Source organism: Garra rufa, chromosome 17 (assembly GCF_049309525.1).
Source record: "Garra rufa chromosome 17, GarRuf1.0, whole genome shotgun sequence".
In the NCBI taxonomy this organism is placed as follows: domain Eukaryota; kingdom Metazoa; phylum Chordata; class Actinopteri; order Cypriniformes; family Cyprinidae; genus Garra; species Garra rufa.
The window spans coordinates 29,415,516-29,433,543 of NC_133377.1; the positions used below are offsets into that span (position 1 = coordinate 29,415,516).

General features: G+C 33.4%; 1 protein-coding gene and 1 long non-coding RNA gene across 2 annotated transcripts; both read left to right on the top strand.

Moving 5' to 3' along the window:
• Positions 1-11,326: 11,326 nt before the first annotated feature.
• npvf (neuropeptide VF precursor) lies at positions 11,327-13,557 on the top strand. The gene is made up of 3 exons (XM_073822459.1): positions 11,327-11,461; positions 12,732-13,105; positions 13,256-13,557. The coding sequence occupies exons 1-3, from the start codon at positions 11,327-11,329 to the stop codon at positions 13,338-13,340; spliced, it is 594 nt and encodes a 197-aa protein (XP_073678560.1). The 3' UTR covers positions 13,341-13,557.
• Positions 13,558-14,428: 871 nt separating this feature from the next.
• On the top strand, positions 14,429-15,822 carry LOC141289232 (uncharacterized). The gene is made up of 3 exons (XR_012339879.1): positions 14,429-15,100; positions 15,375-15,460; positions 15,731-15,822. It is a non-coding gene; the product is annotated as an uncharacterized lncRNA (long non-coding RNA).
• Positions 15,823-18,028: the final 2,206 nt, after the last annotated feature.

Genomic DNA, 18,028 nt, shown 5'->3' on the forward strand with positions numbered 1-18,028 from the left:
TTCTCTTTTCTTTTTGTATTCTATTTATCTATTTATAGGCCTCTAACACTAGCTTGCTTTTTCTTTCTTTTTTTTTATTTGATCTATTTTCTTTTCATTTATTATATAATAAAAAAAACTGTGTACTGCATTAGGCTAAATGAGACCTGTCATAGCACTTGCATGTTATTGCTCTTTTGTTGATTTTGATTGCTTCCATTGTCCTCTTTTGTAAGTTGCTTTGGATAAAAATAACAGTGTCTAAATGTAAATATAATTATGAACACACAGATTTGTATAGTGCAAATAGTTTTACCGTTTACTGCACGTTGTTAATTTTCTCGTTATTCCCCTATAGAGGGTTTGCACTTACGATTTGGTCAGTTACCCAGATGCGCGGCCATATCAGCAATACTCAGATGTAAACAATAGCATGGATTATACTGTCTAAATCATAGAAAAAAACATGTGGAAGCTGCTAAACCATATAGAGGACTTAGTAAGCAGAAAAAAGGGTGCAATACTTAGACAGACTAAAGTTAATAGGTTGTAAAGATATGTACGAGCAGTATTAATTAATATGAGCAAGATTAATTAAGATTGGCCTAATGTTGGCGCCGATAGCCTTGTGGCCAGCGTGCAGACATATTCCGTAGTTGTACTTCAGGTGACCTGTGTTCGAATCCTGCCTTGTGGACCTTTCCCAATCCCACCACTCTCTCTCTCTCCCACTATAGCTTCTTGTCAAATCTTCACTGCAGAAAAATGCAGAAAACGCAAATATTAGCCTAATATTTCACCTACTTTAAATGATAAGAACAAACACAAATGTTGTCCAGATTCTTGCCCTGGAAATCCTGATTCAGTTTGGCCAACCACAAATGCATTTTGTTCCTCAGACAGTTTTTTGCACTCTTCTCCTTGATTTGTTATAACTTTTGGCAGTCTATAGTACTCCAAATGTTTTTCCTTGTCCGGCCAATTAATACAGCCCAAAACATGACAATAACTGACTATTTTAAGCAGTGATAATCAGCAAAATAGGCAAGTTTCATTTGGTTCAGAGGCACTGTTTACAGTGGTGCCAATATGGACACTCTATAGCGGCTAATGAACCAGAAGTCTTGTCCATAGGCTTACTTTCACGTTGAAGAATAAAGTAGATAAAATAACCATAAAAAGCCTATATGGTTGATACAGAGCTAATAGTCTGAATTTAGAGAACCAAAGTGGAATTACAATATTTCCACAGATGAAACAGGCCACGTGTCCATCATGTGCCAGTTAGTTAAGGTCATGAACTTCTTAAATATAAAAACAATAAGTCAGGTTTTACATAGGAATAACTTAACATATGGATTAACCACTGGCCAATGTGTTTTCCTATGTTCTTTTTGTCTGTCTTTCTATGACTGCCTCTGACTCTCATTCCCTGGCCTATCTGTCTTTCTCTTTGTTTCTCTCTCTCTTCTGTCTGTCTCTTTTGCCCTCTCTCAGAGACCAATCATTGTGACCTCATTCTTCGCACAATGACATCAGTGTTCAAAATGACCAATTAGTAGAAAGCGTGAGAATTGTAACGAGTCTGCTGGGAAAATTGTGTGTGTGTGCTTGTGCGATGGCCATGTAGGTAAAGAAATAGCACATTATTAATGAATGCCCTCCAACAGCTGGTACCTGGATGTAAATCTGCGAGCCTTTGGTGTCTTGCACGTTTGATTTGTTATGAGATACAGTCAACACTAAAGTGAAGCAGTCAAAGACGGTAAATGGAAAATGTGTGTGTGTGTGTGTAAATGTGTAAGTGTGTGTTCCAGCTGATTTAATCTTGGCTTTCCTTGATACCATCTACTGTTTCAGCCTGTAGACCCAACATATCATCAGTCATACCTGTCAGCAACTAAATCCCTCCCGCTCTCTCTCTCCCCTTCACTCTCTCTATCTGTCTCTCACTTATTTCTCTCCTGCCCACTTAAACGCACACATACACACTCACACATGACTTCTTACTCCCCAGTGTGTTGTTATGTGATTCTCCTGCACAGTAAATGTTCTGTATACATGCTCCTTTGTGTGTTCTCTCTGACTTCTTATTTGCTTCTTGTGAACAAGAGTAAATCAATGGCATGGCTACAACAATCCTTATCGTAGTTTTTGGATATATACTTTCCTCTCCGGACACCAGTGGATTTTGACAAAGACTTAGTCTGAAGGAAAAAGAATTTAGCCACTCTAAACCAACTCAAAAGGGAAATAAAAGGAACAAATTCTTCTATTTATTCTATTGGAAGCTGAGTTGAAACACAACAAACTTTTGTTATTTAAAACCACATAACTATAATAAATAAATATTTCACAGTTTACAAGGTAATACAGTAAAATCATATCCGTTCATAATACATAATGTTAATTTATATGTCTAACAAATGGTAAAGCATATCAGTAGCCTATTTGTGATCCTGGACCACAAAACCAGACTTAAGTAGCACAGATATATTTGTAGCAATAGCCAAAAATACATCATATGGGTCAAAATTATAGATTTTTCTTTTACGCCATTAGGATATTAAGTAAAAAATGTTCCATGAAGATATTTTATAAATTTCCTACCGTAAATATATCAAACCTAATTTTTGATTAGTAATATGCATTACTAATAACTTCATTTGGACAATTTTAAAGGCGATTTTCTCAGTATTTAGATTTTTTTTTTGTAAAAGTTCATAATTATTTTATGTCAGCTTTTACCTTAATTAATGTTAAACTTACATAAATTGTAAACTTTTGATGTAAATGGTTTCTCTCATGTGTTTTATGCTGTAAGTAATGTGGTTGTGATTAAAAGTGATACTGCATGCATGTAGACCATTCATCTTACTTTTACGAGATCTGTCTGCTAAACTTTCATCTGTTTGTCGGCTCCAGATGTGCTAAATTGCTGGGATGATTGACAATCTGTTCATCTTTACTGTAGTTAAATGTTCCTAGCAATTACATTTAGTATGTTGTAGACTGAGAAACTGCTTTTGGATGAGCTCCAACTAATTGACACAAAAAGATTACAACATAATTTACCAGTGTAAACTCAGTTATGCATAACTAGACTTACCCAGACATTTCATGGTTCGCCTCACTTATATACATGTATTGGCTGCTTTTGGTGAAATGTTTAAGTCATGCATAAAATTTCAATCAAGGCGAGTGTTTCTTTCACTGATTTTTATTTGTCTGAGCCGATTTAAAATGTCAGTTGGTATTAGAGTTTTTGTCTCAACTGTTTTTTAATTAGATCCTTTTCCTCACTCAGTCCCAATAATTTTCAACACAGTAGCAGAGGTTTTCATTCGAGCATTTGGCAGGTGCCAACAGCTGAGACTGTACCTTTCAACAACTTGATGTTATCACTATAGAGTGGGAAAATGCCATAGACAGTTGAATGCACAGCCCAAGCAAACACATACTTCTAGGGATCCATGGGATTTGATTTAGTGGTCTGGTCTAGGTAGTGTAGTGCATGTAGGATTGACGATGGAAAGTCTAGCTGTCAAGAACGAAATGTAATAATAACAGTGGAGACTTAGTGTTTGAGAATTAAAGGATTAAAGCATTAGAGACTTGAGGGCAGACATACTTTTAAATTGATGTGTGTGTTTGTGTGTGTGGGAGAAAGAATGAGAGAGAAGAGTTATCTGTTTTTCCTCCTCAGAATTAAAAAAACTTACACACTACTGTTCAAAAATTTGGGGTCTGTTAGATTTTTTAAATGCTTTTGAACAGTTTCTTATTTTTTGCATTTACATGATAAAATGCTAATTTTATATTTTAATATACACTACCAGTCAAAAGTTTTTGAACAGTAAGATGCTCCTTTTTTTAGTTTTTTGTTAAAGAATTCTCTTCTGCTCACCAAGCCTGCATTTATTTGATCAAAAATACAGCAAAATCAGTAATATTGTGAAATATTTTTACTATTTAAAAAAAGGCATTCTATTTGGATGTATTTTACAATGTAATTTATTCCTGTGAACTTCAGTGTCGCACAATCCTTTAGAAATCATTCCAATATGCTGATTTGTTGCTAAAGAAACTTTATTATTATTATTATTATTATTATTATTATTATTATTATTATTATTATTATCAATATTTAAAACAGTTGAGTTAATTTTTGTCAGGATTGTTTGATGAATAGAAAGATCCAAAGATCAGCATTTATCTGAAATAAAAAGCTTTTGTAACAGTACACTATACCATTCAAAAGCTTAGAGTCAGTATATTTTTTTTGTGTGTGTGTGAAAGAAATGATAGAAATTAATACTTTTATTTAGCACGGATGCTTTAAACTGATCAAAAGTGACGATAAATAAATTTTATGTTACAAAAAAATTCTATTTAAGATAAATGCTGTACTTCTGAACTTTCTATTCTTTAAAGAAACCTGAAAAAAATCTACTCAGCTTTTTTCAACATAATAATAATAATAATAATAATAATAATAATAATAATAAATGTTTTTTGAGCAGCAAATCAGTATTACAGTATTAGAATGAATTCTGAAGGATCCTGTGACCGGAGTATAATGGTGCTAAAAATCAGCTTTGAAATCACAGGAATAAATTACATTTAAAAATGTTATATATTAAAATAGAAAACAGTTATTTTAAATAGTACAAATATTTCAAACTTGTACTGTTTTTACAAAAAAAAAAAATACACTATTGTACTATTTTGCTATACTTTAGATCAAATAAATGCAGGCTTGGTGAGCAGAAGAGACTTCTTTAAAAATCTTACTGTTCAAAAACTTTTGACTGGCAGTGTATATATTTTAAAATGTAGTTTATTCCTATAATGGTAAAGCTGAATTAGCAGCAGCATTACTCTAGTCTTTAGTGTCACTTTTTAATTTGTCACTTTTGATCAATTTGGGATCTAATTTCTTACATAAAAAATACTTTACTTTAATTAAAATTTAATATTAAATTGACATTAAAATATACATAAATTCTCGAAAATCAGTAGATTTTGACTAAGACTTAGTCTGAAAGAAAGATAATTGAATTACTCCAAACCAACTCAAAAGAGAAACAAAAGAGAAAATAATCTTATATTTATACTATTGGAAGCTGAATTGAAGCACAAAAAATTCACTTAAAAAACTTAAATATTACAAATAAATATTTCAGTAACAGTTACTGTTGATTTATAAATATGAAGTAAAATCATATTTGTTGTCATACTACAGAAAGTAATGTTAATTTAATAAGTAATGTTTATCTAATACATGTTAAAACGTATTAGTAGCCTATGAAATTAACCAAGCATAATAAATGTTAGCTTTTACTTTAATTACTGTTAAATCTTATTGTACCACATTATTCCTTTATGACAATGGATTTTATTGAAAACTTTTTTAAATTGTAATTTATTCCTGTAATGGTATAGCTACATTTTCAGCAGGCATTATTTCATTTTAGTGTCACACAGTCCCTCAGAAATCCTTCATTCTGACAACTGTGATACATTTTGTTCAGGATTCTTTGACAGAAAGTTCAAAAGACCAGCATTTTTAATAGGAATTCTTTATAACACTAAAAATGACTTTACTGTTACTCTTAATCAGTAAATGTGTTAATTTCTTCAATAAAACATCTGACTGACCCTGAACTCAACTTTTGAATGTTAGCGTAGGTTATAAAATACAAAAAGAATTAAATAAAAATTAAGCATGTAATAATAGATTATTCAGTTCAAAATAGTACACTACCAGTCAAAAGTCTCTTTTGCTCACTAAGCCTGCATTTATTTGATCCAAAGTACAGTAACATTTTGAAAAATTTATACTATTTAAAATAACTGTTTTCTGTTAAATATAATTTATTTATGTGGTTTCAAGGCTGCATTTTTAGCATCATTACTTCAGTCACACGATACTTCAGAAATCATTGTAATATTCAGATTTTCTGCTCAAAAACATGTTTATTATTATTATTATGTTGAAAACAGCGGAGTAGCTTTTTTTCAGGTTTTCTTGATGAATACAAGAAAACTACTGTTCAGAAGAACAGCATTTATCTGAAATAGAATCTTTTGTAACATTATAAATGTCTTTATCATCACTTTTGACAATGGCATAGTGTGTAATGTTACAAAAGCTTTTTATTTCAGATAAATGATAATAAAAAAAACAATACAAAAATTAAAAACCCTTATAAAACTATACTTTACAATGAGGTATCATTTGTTAACATTAGTTAATGTGTTAACTATAGCATTTAAACAAACAATGAACAGTACATTTATTACATTTAGTTCACATTGCATTAACTAATTTTTACAAACACAACTTGCGATTTTAATAAATGCTGAAATTAACATTAACTAAGATTAATAAATGCTGTAAAAATATTGTTCATTCTTAGTTCATGTGTTAACAATTATTCTTACAACATTTTTTGTACAATTTAACTCTCTCATGAACCATTTAACACTCTCATTAAAAGACATTTTAACCATTAGGGTGTGATCTTTTCTTTTCATGCGTCTGTCAACAGTCAGCAAGACTTCTAATTACATCTCAAGTTCATGGATAGTTTGCATCTCCATTATCAAATGTCTCTCATGCTTTTTACACAGTCTACTTGAGGTAAGAGCGTTATGTATCCTCAACCATGTTTTTATTTGACAAGAGCTGTGCTTTAATCAAGTAGCAGGGTAACCTCAAACAGCCTGCATCATCCTTTTTTCCATACAGTCTTTTAATCATATTTTCCTCGAAATAGTTATTTTTAGGCCTACCATTATAGTGTTCACAAATTCATAAAAACACCATACAACTAACTGTAACTTGAACAACATACAAAAAGGAGTTATCTGTATATGGTAATATATAAACGTTTTGTATGTTGAATTGAATTTTGTAAGAGTTGTAGCTATAAGAAGGCAGCGAATGTCGACAACTGTATTTTCATGCCCGGTTTTAACAGTGGGGGTTTCTCAGGTCGTCACCTTCAGGCAAAGCACAAGGGTCATAGTTCAGTTTCGTAGAAAGGTTAACGGCCACTCACTCCTCCCACACTGACTCCACTTTTCTCTGGCCATCATGCCAGGCCTCGACCCCTTCACCGCCATCAGCCACATCTTAGGAATCTGCCGAGACAGGAGACTAGAGGTCAAAACTCAAGACCCCATGTGGGCGGAGTCACACTATCGCTTTCTTTCTCTCTCTTTTTTAATACATATTGCACTGAAGGCCTGAAGTTCAAAGCTACAGATGCCGGTGTCAGATAAAGCCATCGTGTATAGCATGTACGTAAATAGTAGCATGCTAAAACACACATGTGCAAACACACCCCTCCGCTGTCATTAAGGGCCATTTTCTGAGCTTCCTGATCCTTCATCAGCGCCTTCCGCTTCTTTCCTGATTGGCAGAAACATGCTGACCTCGGCAGACATCTGATTGGACGGCCTTAAGGTCTTGTGGTAGTGGTCTACACTGCTTGTCTGAGTGTCGAGGGTGGATGTTTGTTCAGGTCTTTGATTGGCTAGAGCTGACAGGATGGGAAAAAAACAAAGGGACTGGTTAGCTGAAGAATGAATAAACTGTAAGCATAGCTACACATTTTGGTCTACATCCTTTCACTATCTAAATAAAACATTATTATTTTAATAGCTGGTGAATGCACATCGAGGTGAAAAACAAAGCTACTGGATGACTTGCATCATTTTTATCCATTTGAGTTAGGAACGGGTAAAGCTAGAATAGAAAAAAATGGTCTTAATGTCAATACAAGGCACACAGGTAGATATAACAAATACTATTATTGTGTGCATTTAAGTATATAAATAGTATACTAGTATAAATATAAGTATATAGTAGAAATGTATTACATTTCTAAATTAGATTTATTTCGTAATATCAACACAGTCCTAGCTGACAGTTTGCAATGAGATAGATTTGCGTTTTGTGTTATCACTTATGATATAATGTCGCACTGCCCCCTGCTGGATAAGATATGTAGTGACCACAGAAAAAGTGTCTAGTTGATGTACCATATTGATATTACGTATAATAGATTATTGAGTTCAAAATAGATTCATTCGAACTACTTGATAATGTTTGTAGACTACCAGTCAAAAGGTTTTGAACAGTACGATTTTTAATATTATTTAAATTAGTCTCTTCTGCTCACCAAGCCTGCATTTATTTGATCTAAAGTACAGAAACATTTATACTATTTAAAATAGCTGTTTCTAGTTTGAATACATTTTAAAATGTAATTTATTCCTGTGATTTCAAAGCTGAATTTTTAGCATTATTACTCCATTCACATGATTGTTCAAAAACCATTGTGATATTCTGATTTACTTCTCAAAAACACATTTATTATTATTATCATGTTGAAAACAGCTGAGTAGAATTTTTCAGGTTTATTTGATGAATACAACATTCGGAAGAACAGCATTTATCTGAAATAGAATCTTTTGTAACATTATAAATGTATTTATTATCAGTTTTGATAAATAAAGTATTAATTTCTATAATTTCTTTTCCCCAAAAAAACTCCAAGCTGTTGAATGGTATATTGTATAATGTTACAAAAGCTTTTTATTACAGATAAATGCTGATCTTTGGATCTTTCTATTCATCAAAGAATCCTGAAAAAAATTACTCAACTGTTTTAAATATAGCTAATAATAATAATAATACAAAAGCAAATCAGCATATTAGAATGATTTCTGAAGGAGCTTGTGACACTGGAGACTGGAGTGGATGCTGAAGGATTATTTTGCTTTGATCACAGGAATAAATTACATTTTAAAATATATTCATATAGAAAGAAGTTATTTTAAATAGTGAACATATTTCAAAATATTAAATTTGAAATTAAACACAAATGTAGGCTTGGTGAGCAGAAGAGACTAATTTAAAAACATTAAAAATCTTGCTGTTCAAAAACTTTTGACTGTGTGTAAACTCCATTAAGAATACTGAGATTTGTGGTTCCAAGAAATCACTGCTTAATTTAGGTACTTCTGAAGCACTTATTTAAAAGTTACATTACATTAAGTGTTGGGAAGGTTACTTTGGAAATGTAACAGGTTACAGATTACATTTAGTAATTAAATTACATAATTGTGTTACATGTAACTAGTTACTCCCCACCACTGACAACTAATTGTAACCAATGATCTTTAATGTGTTTTTTTTTTAAGTAATTGGAGACTTACGTGACCCTGGACCACAAAACCATTCAAAAAGGGTATTTTTATTTGAAATTGAGATTTATGCATCATCTGAAAGCTAAATAAGCATTCTATTGACTTGGTATGATTTGTTATGATAGGACAATATTTGGCTGAGATACAACTATTTGAAAATCTAGAATCTTCATTTTAAATCGCCTTTAAAATTGTCCAAATGAAGTTCTTAGCAATGCATATTACTAATGAAAATTAAAGTTTTGATATATGTACTGTAGGAAATTTACTAAATATCGCCATGGTACACGATCTTTTCTTAATATCATAATGATTTTTGGCATAAAAGACAAAATGTGACCCTGGACCACAAAACCAGTCTTAAGTCGCTGGGGTTTGTTTGTAGCAATAGCCAAAAATACATTGCATGGTTCAAAATTTTTGATTTTTCTTTTATGCCAAAAATCATTGAAAAATTAAGTAAAGTTCATATTCCATGAAGATTTTTTGTAAAATTCCTACTGTAAACATATCAAAATGTAATTTTTGATTTGTAATATGCATTGTTAAGAACCTAATTTGGACAACTTTAAAGGTGATTTTCTCAGTCTTTTTGATTTTTTTGCATCCTCAGATTCCAGATTTCAAATAGATGTATCTCAGCCAAATATTGTCCTATCCTAACAAACCATACATCAATAGAAAGCTTATTTATTGAGCTTTCATATGATGTATACATCTCAGTTTTGTCAAATTTAACCTAATGACTGGTTTTGTGGTCCAGGGTCACAAATTATAAATTTGACCCACACAATGTATTGTTGGCTATTGCTACAAATATACCCATGCTACTTATGACTGGTTTTGTGGTCCAGGGTCACATATGAAGCAAGGAACCTCAGAAATACCCTATTTAAACAGCTTCATGAAATGCCTTTTTTATATTTACATCTTTTATATTTATAGATATGATGATGATGAACACTATTTCAAAACAGTACTGATTACAAAATGAATATGCCACCCCTCGCTGCCATTGATCTGCATGACACTGATGTCAATTAGTAGATATTCTTTGATGGACTAAAATACCAGACCATTGATAAAATACCAGCGCGACTCTGTGGCCTACAACACCTCATCCAGACATTTCCAGGATGTCAATTTCCTATTCAAGCTTATGTGTCATGCATCTTTTACGTAGCAAAAACTTCAGGCCATTTTTACTTACTCCAGCCTGTAATGCAATGGTAATTGAGGTCTCGGCAAGCTGCACAATGAACTAATTTAAACTATTGTGACATGGAATGCGTCTCTGGTTAATTTGGAGCGAGTCCAAAGGTTTTGTTCAGCACATGAATGCAAGCTATTGACTGGTCATATAGAACGGAATAGGGTTCGCATTTCCTGGAGATTATTTTACGTGGTTATTGGTTGGCCTTTCCCTGCTTTTTGTTTATTCACCATAATTGGCCATTTGTAAATATAATGCGTTCTGGTCTCATCCATATCTAACTATTTTTAACAGCTCATTTTACTTCTCATTTTACTTCTTCTCATTTTACTTCTTCATTTTACTTCTCGCTATTTCCCTACAGCAACTAATGAACCAGAAGCATTCACAGAAAACGGTTTACTTCCGTGTTAAAAAATAAGATGGATAACATTATAATCTGTGTGTGTGTGTGTGTGTGTGTGTGTGTGTGTGTGTGTGTGTGTGTGTGTGTGTGTGTGTGGTGGTGGTGGGGGGGGGGGTCAGTTTGTTAGCTGTCTAATAATTTCTCAGTAGTGCATCAATATTACAAGACCATCCACCACATTAAGGGTTTAATTATGAAATCATAGTGACTTAGAAAAGAAGTCCATTTTACAAAATAATTTTCATCTTCTGGCCCATGTTAAGAAACCTAAGGCACCTTTGGTAAGGACTTCTGCTCCTCTTTCGCGCTGTCACTCAGTTGCTATGAAACACTCAAGAAGGTCATTAGTGAATGAATGAATGAAGGTGGGTGCTGTGTGTTAATATATTAAGTATGCAATGCTGTGAATGCATTATAAGGAATGTCTTTGTGAGTGTGTTTATTTGCGCATGGCCAAATGTATAAAAACCCTGCGTTGTGTTTGGACTTCAGTGATTGATTGTAAGATGTCCTACTTCACTCTTGTCTTTTTAGCCCTCAGCATCCTGAGCAGCTTCATGCTGAGGGAGGTTACAGCTCTCAGATTGCCATTTCCTGATGACGGCGATCCTGATAGACTTACATGGGGACAGTTTCCTGAGGTAAGTTCTTTTTCTTTACTTCCTTTATTGTTTTGGGTTGGAATATACAGTAGACTCTTCAAAATAAAGGTTCTTTATTGGCATCAATGATTCTATTAAGAACCTTGAACATCCATGGAACCTTTCAAATGCAGAAAAAGGTTCTTTAGATTTTTTAAAAAGTGGTTCTTTTATGGCATCACTGCAAAAACACCCATGTGGAACCTTTATTTTTAAGAGTGTATATGTATGGAATTATGATCATAGTCATAGCCTAAAACATAATATGTTATTTAAAAAGTTATATCATTTACAATATATCATTTTTAATTCTTATTTAAATTAAATTGATGATAATGGTTATTAATGTTGTCATTGTCTTATCTTTGATCTAAGTATTGATAACTTCTAATATAGTGAATAAAATAACTTCTAATATTTCATTTTTAATTTTTTAATGAAAACAATGATGATAATGAAGCAATTATTATTGCTGTCTTTATCTTTGATCTGTGTTCATATCTAATAGTATTGAATAAACTTGATTACATTAGGTTGCATTAAAGTCCCATCCGGGAGCATGGTCTTTATCGCTGATCTAGACTTTATATATGATAAGTTGGACCATGCCATAAAAAAGTTTTATAAGATTTAATATTTTTAATTTAGATTTTGATTACAATTATTGTTGTTATAGTTTATCTAAGTCTTTATATCCGATATTAATAAATACAATTTATTTTAAAAATATTAACATTTTTATATTAAATTAACATTTTTATATTTTCATTTGATTAAATTTTGATCATTATTATTGTTGTCATTGTTGTCTTTTTGTTACATCTTCATACTGTGTCTAGTATTACTGAAAAAGCATGATTACATTAGGTTGCACCAAATAAAAAAAATATGTAAGGGTCAGAGCAAGCAGAAATATTTGTTTAAGGTAATGCACATTTTTACTTTTTACAGTGTAAAAAAAAAGGCTAAGTTATAAAAAATGTGAAAAATTGCAGGTTAGTACCCTCTATACTTCTGCTTTGAATTTTAGAGTGGATTTTATAAAGACAAAATAGCAAGTTTAAGTATAATAGTAATTTAAAAAACAATAATTAATATAATAATAATTGGAAATTTGAAAATAAATAAATAAATAGTGAATGCAACTTCTTAGTTTAAAAGTGACTAGTGTATCAGTGACTAATGTATCAGTACATTATTAGTCCCCTTATTACTAAATGTCTTTCTTTTCACAAGTTCATCTTCTTCTTCTATATTTTTGTTGTCATAGAACGTTCAAGAGATTCCCCGGAGTCTGGAGATAGAAGACTTCACACTTAATGTAGCCCCAACCAGCGGCCGTGTGAGCTCTCCCACCATCCTGCGACTTCACCCCATAGTAACAAAACCAACACACCTGCACGCCAACCTCCCCCTTCGCTTCGGGCGGGAAACGCAGATGACCTCAAGGGAACGCGCTTCTAAGTCCAACATCAACCTCCCTCAGCGCTTCGGCCGGTCCTGCACTATGTGTGCACGCTCAGTGAATGGTCCTTCAGCCACCCTCCCGCAAAGGTTTGGGAGGAAGAACATGTTCCCTTTAGACCCTTTCCGTGCATTGGCTCTCTATACACGCACACCTGAATCACCATTTCCAAAAGAAAGGTAGTCTTTAATATTTATGGTATCAAGTGGAACTGTTATGTGTATTGTTTTATAATCATGTGTTTGCATCATAATTAATATAATGAATATTACATGTAATTTAATTTAATGGAATTTCTAACAAACTGCTTTTTTTTATTTCTCTCACAGGACTCAAGTCCAAGACTACATGTTTGAGAGAGTAGAAGACTCAGAAGAAAGTGTAAAGAACACAGACTACACTACACAGCTTTAGACTAATGAAGCCCGCAAAACAACAGCTGTTTCTGAAAGATGTTTTGTTCACCACTTTTATGAATTTCCTATTCTCTTGCATTTGCATCTGTACTTGTCTGCTTGTAAGTTGTTTGAGTAAATTATGAATACGACTATACTGGTATCAGTGTGTTCTTATTAATCATATATATACAGTATATATACAGTCAAACCAAAATTTATTCAGATACCTTTTCAGAACATTTCTCACATGATCACAGTTTATTCTCTATAGTTTAGGAAATGGTAATAAAATATGACAAGAACTGTGTTAAACTGTGTCAGGACAAATTCATCTTGATTTCAATGTCAGATAACTTTAATAGAAAGGTATGTAACAAAACATGGTCAGATAAAAATGTCAAATCACAGTTTACTTTATTTTGCTATTCTTACTTACAGAAATGAACTTTAGTGTCCTGCACCCACTAGTAAAAAAAATATCAAAAATTATATCTGGTGTCTGAATAATTTTTGGTTTGACTGTATATATTTATGTGTGTGTGTGTGTGTGTGTGTGTGTGTGCCTGGTATTCATCACGTTGTGGGGACCAAATGTCCCCACAAGGATAGGAATACCAGTAGATTTTGACCTTGTGGGGACATTTCTCAGGTCCCCATGAGGAAACAGGCTTATAAATCATGCACAATGAGTTTTTTTGATGAAGTAAAAGTATGCACAATCTCCTGTGAGGGCTAGGTTTAGGTGTAGGGTAGGTGTAGGGCGATAGAAAGTACGGTTTGTACAGTATAAAAACTATTACGCCTATGGAATGTCCCCATAAAACATGTAAACCCAACGTGTGTGTGTGTGTGTGTGTGTGTGTGTGTGTGTGTGTGTGTGTGTGTGTGTGTGTGTGTGTGTGTGTGTGTGTGGCAGTGTTCTGAAATGAGGATGCAAAGTCCTCAAAGGTTTTTTTTCTTTTTTTTTTAAATAACAACACTGTAACCGATTTTTGTAATTTGAACAGTATTTTACTGTAATATCTACAGTAAGATACTGTAAAATGTATATACAGTATTTTACTGTAAACTGCAAAGGATTATGGGAAAATATATGATCACTACTGTAATTATCCACTACTGTAAATCCGTTTACAGTAAACTACTGTAAATTTACAGTAGTGAACTTGCCCGCGAAAAATTGACCAATGGCAAGGGCGATTTTTTTTCTCTCCTGCTGAGAGGAAGTGGCGGTAAAAAGGACAAAAGGAGAAATGTTGCACCAATAACTTGACAAAAAGGTTAGTATATTATTTCTGTTTTATGAAAAACTGAACAATTTTAAGATGTTTTCACTTGTTAACAGCAAACTAACAATATTCATCGTGTTTTGCATGTCGGTAGCCTTTTTTTCTGACTGACGGCCGGGGCGCCGCCATAACGGTGAAAACATGGACTGGTGAGTAACTTAAGGTGACATATATTAGTCGAAATAAACTTTAGTGAAACCGAGAAACGCGTTTGTATATTGTGCTGCCCTTTAATGCAAGTTAACTCGTCTGACGAGCCCTTAACGTTACTCAAGCTTAACGGCGAACTGAGGTGAAATACTGAGGTAACGTAAAGTGCGTTAAGCAACACCGCTTTTTCTGTGGATATTTTAAATAGTATTTTCAAGCCCTTCTTTTGCTTGTTATTTTCAAGTTTCTGGTCTGGATGTCGTCTGTAACGTCGGAGGTGTATTTTGGATCTTCTTCTTGTGAATGACTGCCATAGTATCGACGATAACATGAACTGGTAAGCTAATAATGTCCATAAGCCGAAGTTGACAAACTCAAAGTTAGTCACAGAGCGACATAATATCGTTTCAACGCTGCTTCTTTATAGCTGGCAAGGTAATTCTCTTCAAATGATGTTTAAGTAAGAAATGTGTGTATCAATGTCGTATGTAACTTTATAGACGGTCCCTAAATTCAGTGACAGACGTGACACAAACAGCGCGCTAACATGAAACACTGAGGTAAAGCTGAAACACCGCGGTTAAGTGCTTCTTTTGTGTTTTATTTTCAAGTTTGTGGTCTCGTGGTCATGTCGTCTGCATCAGAGGTGTATTGGAGTCTTTTCTGGTGATTGCCGTCGTCGCAGTGCAAACAACAGGTAACGTTAAGCTTTTGCTTTCGTCAACTTAACTAATGTTAACGTTACTAAATTAGCCACAGGCTGCTGTTCTCCACTAACTCACAGAACGGGTTAACATTTTAAAGAGAGTAATGGGCTAGCAATATATTAATATAGCAAGTTTTGCTAATAAATATTATAAATGTTTATTTTATTAAAAATGTAAATTGTATTACTGTACAGTAGTTGTCTTTTCTGATCATAAACTATAGTAACACTAAAAGGGTGTTGTGACACTGTCTGTTACAGGAGATTTCTCCAAGCACTAACTGGATGCTGACCATCAAGGGCAGAATCATCATACAGCCAGCTGTCCATTTTACAGACATGCAGAATAAGGTAACCTAAAACATATTTTGTTTTACATTGCATTTACATTCATGCATTTTTCAGATGCTTTTATCCTAAGCAAGTTATATTGTATTTAAAGTACACATTTGTAAGGTATTTATTTCCTGGGAATGTTTTTTATTACCATCAAGATTGAGTTTGCATGCGCATTAAAATTATTTCTATTAAACCAGCATTTAAACAGCAAAATGCAGCTGCTTCAGGTATCTTTAACTTACTGTAACCTTTAAATTCATAATAGCAATCTTACTGTCTGTCAATTTAGATTATTGTTACTGTAAAACAACAAATATAGATTTTTAATCATAGTAGGCCTATTATATGCACAGACTTTCTAGGAAACACACACCTGTTTAGAATGTTTATATGAACAGATTGGTTAGCATTTAGCATGGTCTGTGGCAGACTTAACTAAGTGTCAGGGCAACAAAATTCAATAAACAAGAATGTAATATTAAGTGATTTAAAGGAGAACTCCGGTGTGATTTTGACCTAAAGTGTATTGAATCATGATACCGACTGTAAACGTACCTTGCATATCTCATCTCGTCTTGTCCACTGCAGTCCGAAACCTGGGGTCAGTTATCCAATGCTCACAACAGCTTGTCAATGAGAGTCAATAGGGCATCGAAGTAGCCATGTAAATAAATCACTGTTTTACGCCATTTACGAGGCACAAAGTAGCTCCACACTTCATTGGTAGACTTCCAAGGGCCCTGACATTTAAAACGAGACATTGAGAACTCAGAAAAAGCACCGGGAGTTTATTTACAAGTAGATTTATACAGACAGTAACTGCAAGAAGTTTAGCGGCCGCCGCCATCTTAAATTTAGTCACGATAAGTCGAGTGTCGAGCACGAAGGAAACTACAACCTGATAAGTTGATAACCTGATAAATTCCTTGGTGCTCGACACTCGACTTATCGTGACTAAATTTAAGATGGCGGCGGCCGGATTTTTTCTTGCAGGAACTGTCTGTATAAATCTTCTCGTAAATAAACTACCGGTGCTTTTTCTGAGTTCTAAATGTCAGGGCCCTTGGAAGTCTACCAATGAAGTGTGGAGCTACTTTGTGCCTCGTAAATGGCGTAAAACAGTGATTTATTTACATGGCTTCTTCGATGCCCTGTTGACTCTCATTGACAACCTGTTGTGAGCATCGGATAACTGACCCCAGATTTCGGACTGCAGTGGACAAGACGAGATGAGATATGCAAGGTACGTTCACACTCGGTATCATGATTCAATACACTGTAGGTCAAAATCACACCGGAGTTCTCCTTTAAATCAAGAAGAAAATATTGTCTTTTTGCTCCATTTAGTAAAAACGGTTCTTAACAAAGCCATGTTGTGCATCTCTGCACACAGCAGTGTTTCATTACTGAATGAATTTACCTTTTTTAAACACCTAGAATCAGTGACTTACTGACCCATTCATAAAATTCTTTATAAAAAATTTCAAGAAAAGGTTTCTTCAGTTTTTTTTTCTTACTACTGCGTTCGTATGTAGTATATCAATTTTTTTTTAAATGCATACAGCACCAAGTTTGACAGTTGAGGCAAATTCTTTAAACACTGTTTTTCTTGTGCTTGCAGGTTTGTTCAGACAGTCAACCTTTGTGGCAGCAAATGCATTGACAGTCACAGATCAGATGGACTTCTGGAAAGAGGGTTCAAACAACAAGCATCAGCCTGAATCCCATTCTGCCGTTTCTCATCAGAGAGCTTGTCAACTTTGACTCAAAACTACTAAAATTTAACACAACACAAACACATTTTTACTGTATGATTTTATTTTATTTACACTACCAGACAAAGCTTTTGAACAGTAAGATTTTAAATGTTTTTAAAGAAGGTCTCTTCTGCTCACTAAGCCTGCATTCATTTGGTCCAAAGTACAGCAAAAACAATACACTTTTGAACCATTTTTATTATTTAAAATAACTGTTTTCTTTTTGAATATATTTTAAAATGTAATTTATTGCTGTGATCAAACCTTAATTTTTAGCATCATTACTGCAGTCACATGATCCTTCAGAAATCATTCTAATAATTTGATTTTCTGCTCAAAAACTATTATTATGATGTTGCTGAAATTATTATAATGCTAAAAACAGTGGAGTACATTTTTTTTCAGGTTTCTTTGATGAATAGAAAGTTCAGATAAACAGCATTTATCTGAAACAGAAAGAGTT